Genomic DNA, 18878 nt, shown 5'->3' on the forward strand with positions numbered 1-18878 from the left:
AGGCCATTTGGCCCATCCAGTCTACACCAACCCTCCGAACAGGAGCATCCCACCCAGGACAACCCCCTGCCCCTGCATTTCCCATGGCTGATCCACCTGACCTGCACATCTCTCAAAGCCAAGGAGCGATGGGTAACGTGGCCAATCCCTGACCACCCAGGTATACTCACCTGTAAAAAGTGGATGAGGTAACCAAGGACGAGGCGATTTATTTCAGGCAGAGAAGCAACCACAGCAACAGCAGCTTCTGGATTCTCGTAGTTGTTCACACACTGCAGATAAAACTTCTGAGGGATCAGCGGTTCCTCCAGCTCTCGGTACCACAGTTTCAGGAGTGAGGCTGCAGGGGGACAATGAAAATACACAGGCCCAATGAGAAAAGGAAAATGCCCCTTGTAAAATAATGAGGGGTACGGACAGCATTAACGGTAGGTGTTTTTTCCCCCAGGATGGGGGATTTCAAGACTAGGGGGCTCGTTTTGGAAGTGAGAGAACGATTTAAAAAAAGACAATGAGAGGCAAGTCTTTTTACACAGAGGGTGGTTCGTGTGTGGAATGACCTTCCTGAGGAAGTAGTGGATGTGGGCACAGTTACAACATTTAAAAGGCATCTGGATAAGTCCATGAATAGGAACGGTTTAGCAGGCAGTGGGACTAATCGAGTTTTGGATTACTTTCGGCATGGCCTGGTTGGACCGAAGGGTCTGTTTCCGTGCTGTATGACCTTGTGTGAGGCCAGGTAGGGTGCTCACAAAGCAGTCCTGCATCAGAAAATAAAAAATGCCTTCCTGTGTTTCTGTGGTGTGTCCAAAATACCTAAAATTATTTACATTCAGTTTGCTGTCACGATCCAATTCAGGAACTTTTTCCCATCCTCCAAAAGGACCAAGTGCTCTTCAGGTAACACAACACTTTGATTTCTCCTTTCATTGGCTGGCCCTTATGGCCAAGAACAGCCCATTCTGCACCACAGTGAAGAGCTTTTCTCCCGAAAAGCTTTTGTGAACCAGATGAGTTTTTACAATAATCGATGATGATTGCTCTGGCCATCGCTGAGACCAGTCTTAGAATTCAGACATTTTGAAACATCTATTTCAGCGACATTATTACACACCTCTGTGGAGTAGGTGGGACTTGAATCTAGGTCTCCTGGCTCTGAGTTAGTGAACGCTACCATCGCACCCTAAGAGCCCAAAACTCCGGGATTGTATTCATTGAATTTAAATGTCACCATGTCCTTAAAGCATTAAACTGGAGCGTCTGGGGATATATTACCATAGCAGTCTAATGTTGGTACGGGAAATACCCAATTCATACACAGTACACAAACAACATGATAACGGCCAGTCTGTCTGCTTCCGGTGTTCGGAGAATAAACATTGGCTAACTGCTCCGACACTAACTGCGGGCTGTCTTTTATTTGCATCCCAACAGGCTGATGGAGCCTCAGTTTAACACATTCTCTGAAAGACAGCACATCCAACAGAGCAGCACTCCCTCAGGAGTGGACTGGATTGTCATCTTAGGTGAGGGAGTGTTGCTAATTAACATGACAAGGAAATAATGCAAACAATGCAAAATGCTAAATATAATCAAAGGTCAGGCAGCACCTGTGAAGAGAGAAGAAAAACATTGGAGTGCACAACCTCTATTTCTCCAATATGTGACTGAACTTGGAATAAAAACTGGATACGCAGTACCCTCTTCTACCACAAGAGGTTGCACGTGCACAATGTAAATAAAGAATCGCAGGCTACTTTAGGAAAGGCTTTAGGAAAGGTCTATTATTGGAAGGTCTAAATTCTGTTCACTAAATTACAGGCACCTAAACCTCTGGCTCTACTGGAAATGACTTGATTCAGGCAGTTGCACAGGATGTGTTCAACTCAGAGATAAATGACGGGAACAAAAGGTGGCCATTCAGCCCTTCAAACCCGTTCCTCACCCCCTTTCCAATCCTGAGCGACAAATGCATTTACCTGGTATATGAGGGTCAGCAAGGTTCTCTGGGATCCTCCACTGGTCAACCTGGAGTTTGAGGGCATTCACTTCATCAATGTCCCCAGGCACTCTGAAACAGAAAGAACAGCAATTCAGTCAGCTTCCAGTCAGGATTTGGGGGAAAAAAACCCACACGTCCAGCATCTGTAGTTTTTTGGGTTTTTTCTTCAAACCCTGCCATCTTCCAGACGGCCACTTAATTCCACATTTTTGCACAGAAGTAAACAAAAACCCATTACTTTCCACATGTTTGCACAAATCACTGAGCCAACCATCACTCATCAAGAGGGTCGTTTTGTATTCCCTCATAGGTGTCACCGGGTGGGCCCAGCATTTATTGTTCCTAATCCCCCCCCATCCCTAATTGCCCTTGAGATGGTAGCAGGGAGAAGCCTTCCTGAACTGCTGCAGTCCATGTGCTGTAGGCAGACTCACAATTCAATATCCATCACCCTGTTGGAGAAGTTGCATCAACAAATAAGCTGACAGACTCTGAAGACAAGAACGGGCCTAACGCATATCCTGAAGTTAGCTCAGGCAAATGGTGGGGAGAAGGGGAGTGAGGATGAGGATATGGGGGAGGGGATAAAGGATTCCAGACAGCAGACCCTAAAAGAGCGAAAGTGTTTTTTACCTGCGACCTAAGACACAGAAACACGCCGTTTTGTGGTTTCAGCTTATGGTGTAGGTGGCCAGTTAGAGAGCACGGGACAGCAGATCAGGCTGGGAGGGTAAGGGCATGTGGAACTTTCAATGAGCTGTTTGAGGAGAGATGGTGGCACAGTGATAAAGGCACTCAGACCCCGGACGGTCAGGCTTATACTCTAGGTACACGCACTCCACGGTGTCTGATGGAGTGGAAGTTCAATTAATTAAGATATTTAACTGAAATCTAACCTCAGAAACAATGCCAATCACTGATCACCTCATCAGAACTTCTGAGGAAGGGTCACCGGACCTGAAACATGAACTCTGATTTCTCCTCATAGATGTGGCCAGACCTGCTGAGCTTTTCTAGCAACTTCAATTTTGGTTTTTGATTTACTGCATCCAGAGTCCTTTCGGGTTTAATTTGTCAATGACTGATTGTTGTAAAACTCCTCACCTGGTTCACTAAAGCTCTTCAGGGAAGGTATCTGCCATCCTTACCCCGTCTGGCCTACACGTGACTCCAGACCCAGATCTTTCACTGCCCCCTTGAAATGATCGAGTAAGCCACTCAGTTCAAGGGCAGCTGGGGACAGGCTACAGATGTTGGTTTTGCAAATGCAGCTCACATTTAACAGAAAGACCAAAAAGCTGACCTATCGGCAGACTGCGCAAGGCAAGAGTGAGAAGACTAAGGCTGTTGCAGTGGACGGGTGGTGGGTGGGGTATTGAGGACAGGGTGCAGTGGGTGGGTGGGTGGTGTCAGGAATGGGTGAGCGATTGGGGGCAGGGTGCAGTGGGTGGATGGTGTCGGGGATGGGTGACGGATTAAGGACAGGGTGCAGTGGGTGGGTGGGTAGTGTCAGGGAAAAATGGGGGTTTGAGGACAGGGTGCAGTGGGTGAGTGGGTGGGTGGTGTCAGGAATGGGAGCTTCTCAAGTCATTTGCGAGCTTCCAACCCAGGTCACCGACGGCTAAAATTAAACATTGTAGATGGAAACCTCAGCAGAGTGCAGTCAAAGGGAAACAGTGAGTGTGCACCAAGTGCTTTCACCATCTACAAATAAACAAGTGAGACTACAAACACCACCATAATGGAACTCATCTGGAACACAGAATGGAGGTGAGTAACTGTGACTCCTTCAGTTAATGGTTTTCCCCTCGATTCTCACTAGGAGTGGTGGAGGAGAAGGAAGGAAAGACATCAAAGGGAGACCAATTGTTTCCTGTCTCCCTCTGTTAAAGACACAATCAAAGCCCACATTATCTGGCAGTGAGCACGGGGAATGCTTCCAGAGGGAAACCTACTGGGAAATGAGGACAAATCACCGCGGGCACGGGATCAACAGGGTTGGCCGAGCGTGAAGCTGAAATGCAGAGGTTAGGCAGTTAGAAACATAAAACAGAAGGCCACTCTGCCCTCTGTGTCCAAGCTATCCCTCTCAAAGAGCAACCCACTAAGTCCCAGCCCCTTTCTGCACCCCTTTGCAATTCATTTCAACAGTGCATTCATCCTGCGGAGTTCAGCTGGAGTCACGATCTTTTGGCAGGGGGTGGGGGAGAAACAGCGGGAGGGGGAAAGACTATAATCAGCTCCAAGGGACTGGATGAGGGGTAGACAGTCCCAGAGTCCTACAGCACGGAAACCAGTCCATGGAACTCATAATCCCAAACTCAACTCGTCCCACTTGCCTGCCCCGGCCCACATCCCTCTAAACATTTCCTAGTTGTGTACTTATCCAAATGTTAAGCGAGTTTTGAGAAGATTTGTAGCTCAGGTTGAGGTTCTGGATGTAGGTTTGCTCGCTGAGCTGGAAGGTACGTTTTCAGACGTTCCGTCACCATATTATGGCAGCAGTGGTTAGCACTGCTGCCTCACAGTGCCAGAGACCCAGGTTCAATTCCCGCCTCAGGCAACTGTCTGTGTGGAATTTGCACTTTCTCCCCGTGTCTGCGTGGGTTTCCTCCCGGTGCTCCGCTTTCCTCCCCTAGTCCAAAAATGTGCAGGTCCGGTGAATTGGCCATGCTAAATTGCCCATAGTGTTAGGGGAATGGATCCGGGTGGGTTGCTCTTCGGCAGGTCGGTGTGGACTTGTTGGGCTGAAGGGCCTGTTTCCACACTAAGTAATCTCAACTATGGTGTCAGTAATGGGGGATAGGATGGTGATGAAACGCCTGAAAATGAACCTCCCAGCTCAGCGAGCAAACCGTATCCTAATGTCATTCAAACACTGTAAGTGTCCCCACATCCACCAGGTCCTCAGGAAGTTCAGTCCACAAGCGAACCACCCTCTGTGTAAAAATTTGCCCCTCGCGTCTTTTTTAAATCTCTCTCCTCTCACCTTAAAAATGTGGCCCGGTCTTGAAATTCCCCATCATTAACACCACCATTAACGTTATCTATACTCCTCATGATTTTATAAACTTCTATCAAGTCGCCTCTCAACCTCCTACGCTCCAGTGAAAGAAGTCCCAGCCTATCATTATAACGCAAACTTTCCATACCCGGCACCATCCTGGTAAATCTCTTCTGGACCCTCTCCAGCTTAACAATATCCTTCCGATAACTGAGTGGCCAGAACTGGACAGAGCATTCCAGAAGAGGCCTCACCAATGTCCTGTACAACCTCAACATGACGTCCAGATCCTGTACTGGAAGGACTGAGAGAATCCTCATTGTTTGCAAAGGGCCTTGATGTAATCAGTGACTGACAAGGTGGCTGACAGAACAGGCTGCTCTGTACACAGTCCGCACCTCGGGCTGTGGGATGCTCCTGAAATCTCATGGAGAACAGAGAGTGGGAAGGGAGCAGCAGAACGAATTGTAAGAACGGCAAGCAAACTCCCCTCCCCCACCCCCGCCAAAAATCCTGGAGCTCCACACAACATAGCAACCACTGAAACCAGTCAGCGGCTCAGGACAAACTCAGCTTGTAGCAGTGCGTCAAAGAGGGGTCGGAGAGGATGGGAATAAAAAGAAAACAGGACATCTGTATGTAACTGAGCCAAGCACAAAACTGTAACGGGGAAAGAAAATTCACTCCCGCGGAGTCCTCAATACATGGTCAAACACACAATAAATAAATTCACTCCCACAAGAGAACTTGCTGGAGACACTCAGCAGGTCTGAGCAGAGGAGAGAAAGCAGAGTTAACGTTTCAAATCCAGTGGGACCCTTCTCCAGACGTAAATGCACCATCTCAGTCCAAGGAGAACAGAGAATCAAAGAATCCCTACAGAGCGGAAGCAGGCCACTCGGCCCATTGTGTCCACACTGACCCTCCAAACAGTATCCCACACAGACCCACCCCACTATCCCTGTAACCCTGCATTTCCCATGGCCAATCCACCTAACCTGCACTTCTTTGGATTGTGGGAGGAAACCGGAGCACCCGGAGGAAACCCACGCAGACACGGGGAGTGTGTGCAAATTTCGCATGGCACTGTGCCATATTGTAAAGTTCCCTCTCATGTTTCTTTGTTGCTCACAGCCTGTTTATTGTGTGGCACATCCCTAAACACCAGGCACCCCAGCAGCAGAGCCTCCCCACTCCCCTACTGACACCCACCTCCAACACAGTCACCCCCTCCCCACAACAGTGCAGCACCCCCCTCCCTCCTGCAGCATAGCCACCTCCACTCCCCCTCCCCATATTGTGCAGAGGAACTTTCAGCATTTCTGATTCCACCCGAAGACCGGCTGTGGTAAGAGCACAGTGTTTTATCAGGTACAGACAGCCACTGGTCTTCAAGAAGACTAAGAGCCAGCAGACACTTCTTCATGGGAATAGGGTATCAGCTTCATAGTGTCATAAACTCTGCAAAGGTTCTTGGGACAGTCAATGGGGTCCTCTTGCATTGGAACCTATCATATTTTATGTAGGGTATATGAATAGGAAGGGTTTGGAGGGATATGGGCCGGGTGCTGGCAGGTGGAACGAGATTGGGTCGGCATGGACGAGTTGGACCGAAGGGTCTGTTTCCATGCTGTACATCTCCATGACTCTATGAGTCTAGAGGATCTGCACAGGCAACAACCCTATCTTCACCCATATGGTCATGGTGAACAAACACAAACTCTTACCTGAAGATGCCTTCAACCTGCGCCCCTCCCAGTGCCAAGACTTTATTGGAGAGCTGGGTTTGAACCCAGGGCAGTTTTCTCTCTGGGTAGCGTTCGCGTTGCCTTTCCATAATCTCTTCCAAAGAGCTGCCAAACATGGAGGGCGTGAGGATGGCATTTTTCGCATGATGGATCTCCTCAATGGTCGGTTTTCTAAGCCCCTGTTGATGAAGGAAAGCACATTTCAATCCGGCTCAGAGTCCCCTGTCCACTCTGTTGAACATTAACTCTCTTCATCACTGACACACAACGGCACGTTCTAACTACAAGGTGTACTACAATAACTCACTAATCTACCTCTGACAGCGCCTTGCAAAGCCCCAACCTCTATCACCTTGAGGGACAAGGGCAGCAAAACCATGTGAACATCACCAGCTGCAAGTTCCTCTTCAAGCCTCACAAACGACATCACCTCAGACAAACTATAAACACACAGAGAAAGGTTGCTTCCCTTTGTGGGAGAGTCTAGCATCAGAAGGTATATTCTCAGAATAAGGGGGCAGACATTTACGACACAGATAGTGAATCTGTGGAATCCTTTACTGCAGAGGGATGGTAAGGCTGGTCATTACGTTCATTGACAACAGAGAGAGACAGGCATTTCAGATCAGCTATGATTCCATTGAATGGCAGAACAGAATCGATGGGCTGAATGGCCTACGTCTGCTGCGATGTCTTTTGGTTCCTTCACTGTCACTGGGTTAACTCCCTCCTCAAGAGCATCATGGGTGTCCCTACACCTTAAGGAGTACAAAGGTTCAACAAGACAGCAACCCGCCCCCTTCTCAAAGGGCAATTAGGGATGCTGGCCCAGTTAGTGGCCCCAACACCCCTCGAACAAATAAAGGAAATATAAACCAAAAAACATTTTTCTCCCTTGGCTTTGTTGTCCTATTTTATCCACTCTCCCTTCCATCATATCATGCTTCTATTCCTCAGATAATGACACAATTGCACCATAGTCTTCAGAGATCTGTAGGTTAGGTGCAGTAGTCAGGAGGAAATGTAGAGTAACAGGATAAGGGGTTGGGTCTGGGTGGGATACTCTTCAGAGGGTCAGTGTGGACTTGCTGGGCTGAATGGCCTGTTTCCACACTGTAGGGATTCTATGAAGAGCTGGAAGTTTTTGTTGCAAACGTTTCGTCCCCTGGCTAGGCGACATCATCAGTGCTTGGGAGCCTCCTGCGAAGCGCTTCTTTGATGTTTCCTCCGGTGTTTATAGTGGTCTGTCCCTGCCGCTTCCGGTTGTGACTTTCAGCTGTCCGCTGTAGTGGTTGGTATATTGGGTCCAGGTCGATGTGTTTGTTGATGGAGTTTGTGGATGAATGCCATGCCTCTAGGAATTCCCTGGCTGTTCTCTGTCTGGCTTGCCCTATGATAGTGTTTCGTGGCTAGTTGATGTTCATATTTGCGGATTGTTAGCTGTCTTCCTGTTTGTCCTATATAGTGTTTAGTGCAGTCCTTGCATGGTATTTTGTACACTACATTCGTCTTGCTCATGTTGGGTATCGGGTCCGTTGTTCTGGTGAGTTGTTGTCTGAGCGTGGCTGTTGGTTTGTGTGTCGTTATGAGTCCTAGGGGTCGCAGTAGTCTGGCAGTCAGACAGGAAGACAGCTAACAATCCGCATCCATGAACATCAACTAGCCATGAAACGACACGACCAGCTATCCTTAGTAGCCATACATGCAGACAACAAGCAACATGAATTCGACTGGGACCAACACTACTATCATAGGGCAAGCCAGACAGAGAACAGCCAGGGAATTCCTAGAGGCATGGCATTCATCCACAAACTCCATCAACAAACACATCGACCTGGACCCAATATACCAACCACTACAGCGGACAGCTGAAAGTGACAACTGGAAGCGGCAGGGACAGACCACTATAAACACCGGAGGAAACATCAAAGAAGCGCTTCGCAGGAGGCTCCCAAGCACTGATGATGTCGCCTAGCCAGGGGACGAAACGTTTGCAACAAAAACTTCCAGCTCAGCGAACAGAACCACAACAACGAGCACCCGAGCTACAAATCTTCGCACAAACTTTGAATTCTATGAAGACTTTCCACATCACTCTCACTATTCCCACGGTTATGGTCTCCTTTAAAATAGATTAGATTCCCTATAGTGTGGAAGCAGGCCCTTCGGCCCAACAAATCCACAATGACCCTCCGAAGAGCAACCCACCCAGACCCATTCCCCTACACCTTACACTACGGGCAATTTAGCCCGGCCAATTCACCTAACCTGCACATTTTTGGACTATGGGAGGAAACCGGAGCAAACCCACGCAGACACGGGGAGAATGTGCAAACTTCACACAGACAGTTGCCTGAGGCAGGAATTGAACCCAGGTCTCTGGTGCTGTGAGTCAACAGTGCTAACCACTGTGCCACCGTGTCTCCTTATTTGTGGAAGAAAGATTTCCAAGGATATTGCCAGGGTTGGAGGATTTGAGCTATGGGAAGAGGCTGAACAGGCTGGAGCTGTTTTCCCTGGAGCGTCTGAGGCTGAGATGTGACCTGATAGAGGTTTATAAGACCACGAGGGGCATGGTAAGTTGTTTTCTCTGGGATGGGGGAATCCAGAATTGGAGGGCATAGGCTTAGGGTGGGGGGGGGGGGGAAGTATAAAAGGGACCTAAGGGGCAGCTTTTTCGCACAGAGGGTGGTATGTGTATGGAATGTACTTCCAGGGAGCAGCGAGGTTATGCTGAGAACTCCACACAGGTAAAATGTTGGGTAGAATCATAGAATCCCTACAGTGTGCATGCAGGCCATTTGGTCCATCAAGTCCACACTGACACTCCGAAAAATAGCCCACCCAGCCTCGTTTCCCCACCCTATCCTTGCGTAACCCCATGTTTCCAATGGCCAATATATCTAACCTGCACATCCCTGGACACAATGGGTAATTTCCCATGGCCAATCCCAACTTGCACATTTTTGGATTGAAGAAGGAAACTGGAGCACCCGGAGGAAACCCACACAGACACGGGGAGAATGTGCAAACTCCACACAGACTGACCCAAGGATGGAACTGAACCAAGGTCCCTGGTGCTGTGAGGCAGCAGTGCTAACCACCGAGCCACAGCAGAGTACCGTGTGCAGTACTGGAATCCATATTAGAGAAGGGAGGTGATAAGACTGCAGACATTGCTGAGCAGATGAGAGATGTTGCCTGGGCTAGAGAGCTTCTGTTATGGAAGGCTGGGGCTGTTTTCCTTTGAGCACTGGAGACTGAGGAAGGAGGGCATGACTGAGATGTATAAAACTGAGGGGTATAGACAGGAAAGAATTTCTCCCCTTGGTGAAGGGAATCAATGACTGAAAGGCATGGATTTAAGATGAGAAGCAGAAGGTCTAGAGGGCATGTGAGGAAATGTTTTTCACCCAGAGGGTGTTGGGATCTGGACCTCACTGCCTGTAATGGTGGGAGAGGCAGAAACCCTCATTATATCGAAGAATTATTGAGATATGCACATTACATGCAAAGGCTATGAGCTAAGTGCTGGGAATTGGGATTAGAATAGTTAGGTGATTGTTCTTTAACAAGCATGGATTCAAGAGGCTGAAGGGTCTTTTTCTGTGCTGTAGATCCATATGAGTTTAGGAGAGCAGGTCAGTAAAATAGGGACAATGTAATTCAAAGATATGCAGAAAAGTGACATGGCCACAGGAGGTTGTAGAAGCAGATACAACAGAAACGTTTAAGCGACATGGGGAGACGATGGCCCAGTGGTATTAGAGGTGATGGCCCAGTGGTATTATCGTTGGATTGTTAATCCAGAGACCCAGGTAATGTACTGGGAACCCAGGTTCAAATCCCACTCACAACAGGTGGAGTTTGAATTCAATAAAAAAAATCTGGAATTAAGAATCTGATCAGGAAAAAGCTCATCAGGTTCACTAATGCCCTTTAGGGAGGGAAAATGCTATCCTTGTCTAATCTGCATGTGACTCCAGACTCACAACAATGTGGTTGACTCTTAACTGCCCTCTGGGCAATAAATGCTGGCCTGGCCAGCGATGCCCACATCCCATGATTTTAAAAACTTTAAACTGATACGTGAACGAGGAGGGAAAAGTGGGATACAGACCATGTGGAGGCCGATGTGATTAGTTCAGAATGGCATTGTGGTTAGCACAGACATGGTGGGCCGAAGGGCCTGATCCTGTGCTGTACTATTCTATGAAGTGGAGGTGGGATATAGTTCAGGAGTAACAAAAGCACTGGCATAGATCAGCTGGGCCGAAGGGCCTGATGCTGTTAATTCGGTTGTACGTTTAGTGGCGGATCCTTCTTTTCTGCACCTGCCCCATGATCTTACAGTCTGGATCTCAAGCTGACACTGCCCACAAAATAAACCCCACAACTTCAAAAGATGGAGCACTTGGATCAAAGGGTGCTACAGTCAAACATGTGAGCTGCTAATTGATGTTTTCTCGTTAAAAACAACAAGCAATAACTCTCTGCTCTGGAAACAACAAATGCTGGAGATTACAGTGGGTCAGGGAGTATCCATGGAGAGACAGCAAGCTAATGTTTCGAGTCTGGATGACTCTTCATCAGAGCTGAAGTGTGGAGGGACAGCGTTTATACTACATGGGGTAGCACGGTAGCTCAGTGGTTAGCACTGCTGCCTCACCGCGCCAGGGACCCGGGTTCAATTCCAGTTTCGGAAGACTGCGTGGAGTTTGCACATTCTCCCAGTGTCTGTGTGGATTTCCTCTGGGTGCTCCAGTTTCATCCCGCAGTCCAAAGTTAGCTTAGGTGGATTGGCAATACAAATGACCCCATAGTGTTCAGGGATGTTATAGGTTAGGTGCATTAGTCAGGTGTAAATGTAGGGTAGGGGGAGGGGTCTGGGTAGGCTACTCTTCTGAGGGTCGGTGTGGGCTTGTTGGGCCAAAGGGCCTGTTTCCATACTGTAGGGATTCTATGACACAGATCCTCTGCCCCGGACTGGAGGTATGAACAGACTGTTTCATATTGAGAATCATGCAGGAACAAACCAATCTAACTTAGGCAGCTTGGATTGTTGGAGAAGGTGAGGACTGCAGATCAGAGCTGAAAATGTGGTGCTGGAAAAGCGCAGCAGGTCAGGCAACATCCAAGGAGCAGGAGAATCGATGTTTCGGGCATGAGCCCTTCTTCAGGAATGGGCTGATTCCTGAAGAAGGGCTCATGCCCAAAATGTCGATTCTCCTGCTCCTTGGATGCTGCCTGACCTGCTGCGCTTTTCCAGCAACACATTTTTCAGCTTGGATTGTTGTTTGTTTCTGTATTCCAATCTCATTCCTTTCTCATACGCTTCTAACATCTTTTTTTCAGCTTAAATTCCCCTTTTCAAGTACATAAACATCCTCCTGCAGTAAGAAAAAAAAAGTGACAAGAGATTTCTCTGTTTGATGTGGGCCGAAGGGCCTTTCTCTGTGCTGCAGAACTGTACCTGGAGGTCAGTTAGTTGGGTTGGCTGGATGGCTGGTTTGTTGATGGATAGTAACAGCATGGCTTGAGTTACTTGAACCTGAATAGCCCTTATTGTCATGTGCCCTCAAAGGACAGGCAGGATAGGCCAGGATTTTTTCCCTGGAGCATTGGAGGTTGAGAGATGACCTTACAGAGGTTTATAAAATCATGAGGGGTATGGATAGAGTAAATAGTGGGTGTCCTTTCCCTAGGGTGGGAGGTTTCAAGACTGGGGGGCATATTTTTACGGTGAGAGGAGAAAGATTTTAAAAAGGGAGCAATTTTTTTTTTTACACACACAAGGAGTGGCTCGTGTGTGGAATCAACTTCCACTGGAAATGGTGGACATGGGTACAGTTAGAAGTTTTGGATGAGTACATGAATAGGAAATGTTGGAGGGATATGGGCCAAGTGCAGGCAGGTGGGACTAGTTTAGAATTGGGATTATGGTTGGTTGGACCGGATGGACCGAAGGGTCCGTTTCCGTGCTGTATGACTCTAATTTCCTCAGCACGGGCTGAGGTTACCACGAAGGTCCATCTTCACCATCTCATGGGGTGACCCTCCGATTAAACTCACCACCAGCCATCTCTCTCTCTCTCTCCCTGCAATAACAGAGCAGCCCATCGATCCTCTGAGTCTATGGCAACTTTACTGTTAACTTTTGTTTGCTCTGTTTGTATTAGTCCAACTCATTTTTTCTGTCCTCAGCTTCGGCCCTCATTTTGAACATGCCCTCCCCTGACCAACATCCAAATGCTGTGTTGCAGTGGAAATGGGCACCGCAGAGGTAGGATAGGGATAACTCCAGAGCAGCCCTGTATTACTGCCTGTCACCAGCTGATTAAATTCCAAACAAATACAAAAGTTGCTGGAAAAGCTCAGCAGGTCTGGCAGCACCTGTGAAGAGAAATCAGAGTTGACATATCGAGCCTGGCACTGGACCCGATACGTTATCTCTGATTTCTCTTCACAGATGCTGCCAGACCTGCTGAGTTTTTCCAGCAACATTTGTTTTTCACTTCTGATGTACAGCATCTGCAGATCTTTGGGTTTTTATTTGATTAAATTCCAACGCTGGGAGCACACAGCTTCCCAGGCGGACAGTAACCCTCAGCAGGCGAGAAGGAGAGATCGCGACAGTGTGAAGGGAAGACAGAGATGGACAGGAACAGCTCTCAAGATTTCAGGGTGGCAGTAGCTGGCAATGAATAAAACAGACCTTCTTTCCCCCCGTCACAGCAACCTTCTGCAGCTTGCGGTAGCAGTACTTGGCGTACGTGCTGATGAGAAGCTCTGAAAGAAGCAAAGGAATAAACACAGTCAGGTCCAGCACTACAATATGACGAGGTTACCTGAACCCCACCTTATCCACTAGGTCCTGGTGTGTCTTACACCTAAACGAGTGCTACACCCACACCGTGGAATAAGCACTTGACCCTCTCGTCGCTCCCTGGCTTCAAAAGGAACAAATGCAGAATCACTGAAAGGGTGGGGCCAGATTTTTGGAAAGAAAACCACAGGGAAAACAATTGCATTTGTATAGCGCCTTTCATAATTACCGAACAGCTCAGATTCCTTCACCATCAGCGTAGTTCTTTTGAAGGCTGCGATTTGCCCGAGGTGAACTGAGCGTAACGGTTTAATTCTGTCCAGATGCTTCCAACCGTTAGATTTAAGAGCATACGCTGCCATTCAGTGAGATCATGGCTCATCTCGTCCCCCCTTACTTCCCTCCAAGGCCCCATGGGATCCTTCTATAACCGCCACAAATTCACCTAAACCTCCACACACATCATTTACTGCATCCGCTGCACCCGATGTGGCCTCCTCTATATTGGGGGAGACAGGCCGCCTACTTGCTGAACGTTTCAGAGAACACCTCTGGGACACCCGCGCCAACCAACCCAACCACCCCGCGGCTCAACACTTCAACTCCCCCTCCCACTCCACCAAGGACATGCAGGTCCTTGGACTCCTCCGTTGCCAGACCATAGCAACACAACGGCTGGAGGAAGAGCGCCTCATCTTCCGCCGAGGAACCCTCCAACCACAAGGGATGAACTCAGATTTCACCAGTTTCCTCATTTCCCCTCCCCCCACCTTGTCTCAGTCCCAACCCTCGAACTCATTCCAACGCCCCTCCCCCAAGTCCCTCCTCCCTACCTTTTATCTTAGCCTGCTTGGCACACTCTCCTCATTCCTGAAGAAGGGCTTATGCCCGAAACGTCGATTCTCCTGTTCCTTGGATGCTGCCTGACCTGCTGCGCTTTTCCAGCAACACATTTTCAGCTCATCTGATCATTCACTTTACAACTGATTTCCCTCATAACCCTCCATTCCCTTGTGGATTAAAAACCTGTCTATCTATCTCAGGTTTGAATAGACTTCGAGATCAAACCTCTACAGACCTCTGTGGTGAGGAATCCCACAGATGCACACCCCTCCAAGGAGTAATTCCTTCTCATCCCTGTCTTAAATATGCCACCCCTTACTCTGAGACTAAGGGAGAGACAATGACCAGGACATCGGTGAGGATAATACCCTTCCCTCCCCCTCCTCCAAAACTGTCCCACCAGATCTTTGACATGGGCTGGAACAGGCCGATGAGGCTTTGGTTTCACCAGAGAGACAGAACCCTTTGACAGTGCAGCTCTGGGCCTGAAGGTCAGCACTGGGCCCGAACGGCAGCACTGGGCCCGAAGGTCAGCACTGGGCCCGAAGGTCAGCACTGGGCCCGAAGGTCAGCAATGGGCCCCAAGGTCAGCAATGGGCCCCAAGGTCAGCACTGGGCCCGAAGGTCAGCAATGGGCCCGAAGGTCAGCAATGGGCTCGAAGGTCAGCAATGGGCCTGACGACAGCACTAGATTTTTTGTTGTTCCCTAGAGTGGGACTCACAACTTGTGACTGAGGTGCCAGAGTGCTACCCACAGACAGGTGGCTGTCTGAGCTCCACAATCTGGGTGCTGCATACAAAGTGCTTTAAGAGGGAGAACATAAGACTATTCTTGGCTCTCCCCGCTCCAATCAAACTTCAGAAAACAGTAGAGCAAAGTCACTGACAGAGTGTCTCAGTTTACATTAATTCTACTCTCTGGTAGACATCAAACTCAGTAAATGCCACCCAGCCAGTTTTGCTTTGAAATCTCTCAGTGCTGGCACCTTACAATTTGAAATATGAGAAATGTTTAAATAAAATGTATATCCTAGACTTTGAGCAAACAATCCCAGGGAGCTTATATTGTACTGAGCAGCTATTAAATTCTCCCAATTAATCCGAAAGCTGGAAACCCGTGTTAAACACCACTTTAATGCCTTGTAAAATCGCCAGGAATACACAAGCTCACTGTTATCGTTTGACAGTCCTTCATTAGAAGCAAAGAGAAATGTAGCCACTTCTATTTTTGAGTCAGCTGTGAGATCACTTGGCTCAAACATACCTTCCTCCTCCTCAATGTTCTGCTTTCTCTTCTTCCTCGATTTTGAAAACTTCTTGTTTTTCATCTCCACCAGCTCCTTGATGCGTTGAGTTACTGAATTTAGAAAAGGAAAACAGAACCTCAAGTGAAGGAAAGGTCACTCCAACATGTGGCAGAACGTATTGCTATGATTCTTTTTAAAGAAAAGGGACACAAGAGGGACTTTTAATTGACATATAAAGAAGTGCAACAGATGACAGAGTGCATAGAATTACAAGGAGGCATTAAACAAGGCTTGTGGTGATTTAATCAATGACACATAGGAGTTGACATAGACCATTCAGCCCACCAAGCCCTCTGTGCCATTCAGTGAGATCACACCTGATCTTATAACCCTCAACTCCACTTTCCTGCCTTTTCCCCATAACCCCTGATCCTCTTACCAATTAAAAATCTGTCTCTCTCAGCATCCAACATATTCAGTGATCCAGCCTCGACAGCCCTCTGTGGTAAAGAATTCCACAGACTGATAACCCTCAGACAGAATAAATTCCACCTCATCTGTCTCAGATGTACAACCCCTTAGTCCGAGGTTCTGCCCTCTGGTGCTCAATTGACCCACCAGTGGAAACAACCTCTGCATCTACCCTGCCACGTCCCCTAAGAGTCTTGTACACTTCAGTAAGGAGAGTTTTTCTGTTATTAAAGAAAGCAGACACAGTTAAAAGAACCTCATCCTGCTAACATCGCCTTCAACTTAGAGCCAGACCTTCCAGGAATGAAATTGGGAAATACTTTCACATTGAAATTCAGGAATTCTCTTTCCCAACTGGTGACTTATTCTAGATTTACAGAGCTCCTTGATCTGGAGATGCATGAAGGACACGCCAAAGTCTATTTCTGTACCTCGTCTCTCCTGGAGCAGGTCACTGGCCTGTCACCACCGTCTCCATTCAACATGGCTGCCCAGGAATTGGTTAACTTTGTTTAACTAGGAGAAAGTGAGGTCTGCAGATGCTGGAGATCAGAGCTGAAAATGTATTGCTGGAAAAGCGCAGCAGGTCAGGCAGCATCCAAGGAGCAGGAGAATCGACGTTTCAGGCATGAGCCCTTCTTCAGGAATCAACCTCTGAAGAAGGGCTCATGCCCGAAACGTCGATTCTCCTGCTCCTTGGATGCTGCCTGACCTGTTGCGCTTTTCCAGCCACACATTTTCAGCTAACTTTGTTTAACTGTCCATCACGGGAATGCGAGAAGGATCTGCAGATTGCATTCGATTGCTGGCTTAGCCAGCGATGCTCATATCCCAGGCATGAATGAATAAAGGCCATGTTAAGAACACAGCTTCCTGGAGGGCAAGTGCTGCTGTGGGACCTCATCCCAGAGCTAACAGCTCAGTAGCAGTAACATTAATCCACTGTGCCAGAAGCCAGGCCTCACTAATGCTTGGCCAACAATGAGTTTTAAATCTCAGACTGACAAATATGTTTATCTGAAGATACTGATGGAGATGTACTAATTCCTGGGATGACAGCAGTAACATATGAAGAGAGGCTGGGGGATCAGTCAGGACTACATTCATTGGAGTTTAGAAGAATAAGGGGAAATCTTATAGAAATCCAAATATTTCTAACAGGACTCTACAGGATAAATACAGGAAGGATCTTCCTGATCTTAGAATCCCTACAGTGTGGAAACAGGCCATTCAGCCCAACAAGTCCACACAGACCCGCTGAAGGGTAACCCACCCAGACCCATTCCCCTATTACTGTACATTTAACCCTGACTAATGCACCTATCCGACACATCCCTGAACACTATGGGCAATTTAGCATGGCCAATCCATCTAACCTGCACATCTTTGGAATGTGGGAGGAAACCGGAGCACTCGGAGGAAACCCACACAGACATGGGGAGAATGTGCAAACTCCACACACACAGTCGCCTGAGGCTGGAATTGAACCTGGGTCCCTGGCGCTGTGAGGCAGTAGTGCTAACCACTGTGCACACCGTGTCATCCCAGGGAATCCAGAACTAAAGGTCACAATCTGAAGATACAGGGTGGGCCATTTCAGACTGAGATGAGGAGAAATGTCTTCACCCAGAGGGTGAGAGCCCATGGAATCCTCTGCCACAGCAAGTGGTTGGGTTTTAAAAAAATGTTTTCAAGGGGGACTTAGATTTTGTTCCTTGGGTTGAATTGACGAAAGGGAATAGGGAGAAACTGGGAATAGAGCACCGAATTGGATGATCATACATCTTCACATTGAATAGCACAGCAGGCTCCAAGGGCCAAATGGCCTCCTGTTGCTCCAATATTCTACATTTCTATGTGCAGCTAGGCTGCAGGTCAGCAGTAATGTTAGTGAAATGGCTGAACAGACTCAAGGAGACATACAGGAGAACGGGAGGACCGCAGATGCTGGAGATCAGAGTCGAGAGTGTGGTGCTGGAAAAGTACAGCAGGTCAGGCAGCATCTGGGGAGCAGAAGAATCAACGTTTTTGGGCATAAGCCCTTCATCAGGCTTTTCCAGCACCACACTCTCGACTCAAGGGGACATACAGACTACTCCTGCTCTTATAATCAGAGATCTCATGCTCTGGGGGTGTCAGGAGTTTATTTTTCCACAGACCTTTACAAATCGTGGCACCTAATGGGAGAATGGCAGAGAAAAGGGATGCAAAAGACTCATGATTCAGGGTTATGGAAACAACGCAGGTAGCTGGAATTAAAGTATCATTCCCATCTAACTCATTGACAGAACAGGCTCCAGGAACCAAAGGCTCCCTCCTTGTTCACAAGATAGTGCAGTATTTGCATCACCCACCCTGGGTCGGAGCTGAACCCACTGGTGCTCACTTGTTCCCTTCTGTACAATATGACCAATGAGGGGGCAATACAAACTGGCAACCATCTCCCAGGCAGAGTCACTGCAGCGAGCTCCCAAACTGTGGGGGAAACAACAACTGCATTTACCCATGGGGCCTGTACTCAGCCCCTGTATGTGACCGCAATGGGGGGGGGTGGTAAAGGGGAGAGAGGGAGACAGAATGAGAGAGAGAGAGAGTGAGTGTGAGAGAGAGAGGAGGGGAGACGGAGAGAACGAGAGGACGAGAGGGATAGAGCGAGAACGAGAGGGACAGAGAGAGAGGGAGACAATGAGAGAACAAGAGGGAGAGTGGGACGGAATGGGAGGGAAGGAGGGAGAGA

General features: G+C 48.2%; 1 protein-coding gene across 6 annotated transcripts in view; it reads right to left on the bottom strand.

The window, feature by feature from the left end:
* arhgap46b (Rho GTPase activating protein 46b) overlaps window positions 1-18878 on the bottom strand; it is a 203327-nt gene that overhangs the window by 4999 nt on the left and 179450 nt on the right. For all 6 annotated transcript variants that reach the window (XM_043710786.1, XM_043710784.1, XM_043710787.1 and 3 more), the window contains 5 exons: window positions 15688-15780; window positions 13470-13543; window positions 6734-6933; window positions 1980-2071; window positions 171-340 (listed from right to left, as the gene is read on the bottom strand). In XM_043710786.1, coding sequence (XP_043566721.1) covers window positions 171-340; window positions 1980-2071; window positions 6734-6933; window positions 13470-13543; window positions 15688-15780 — 629 coding nt within the window. The remainder of the gene's footprint in view (window positions 1-170; window positions 341-1979; window positions 2072-6733; window positions 6934-13469; window positions 13544-15687; window positions 15781-18878) is intronic.

Source organism: Chiloscyllium plagiosum, chromosome 20, assembly GCF_004010195.1.
Source record: "Chiloscyllium plagiosum isolate BGI_BamShark_2017 chromosome 20, ASM401019v2, whole genome shotgun sequence".
Taxonomy (NCBI): Eukaryota; Metazoa; Chordata; class Chondrichthyes; order Orectolobiformes; family Hemiscylliidae; genus Chiloscyllium; species Chiloscyllium plagiosum.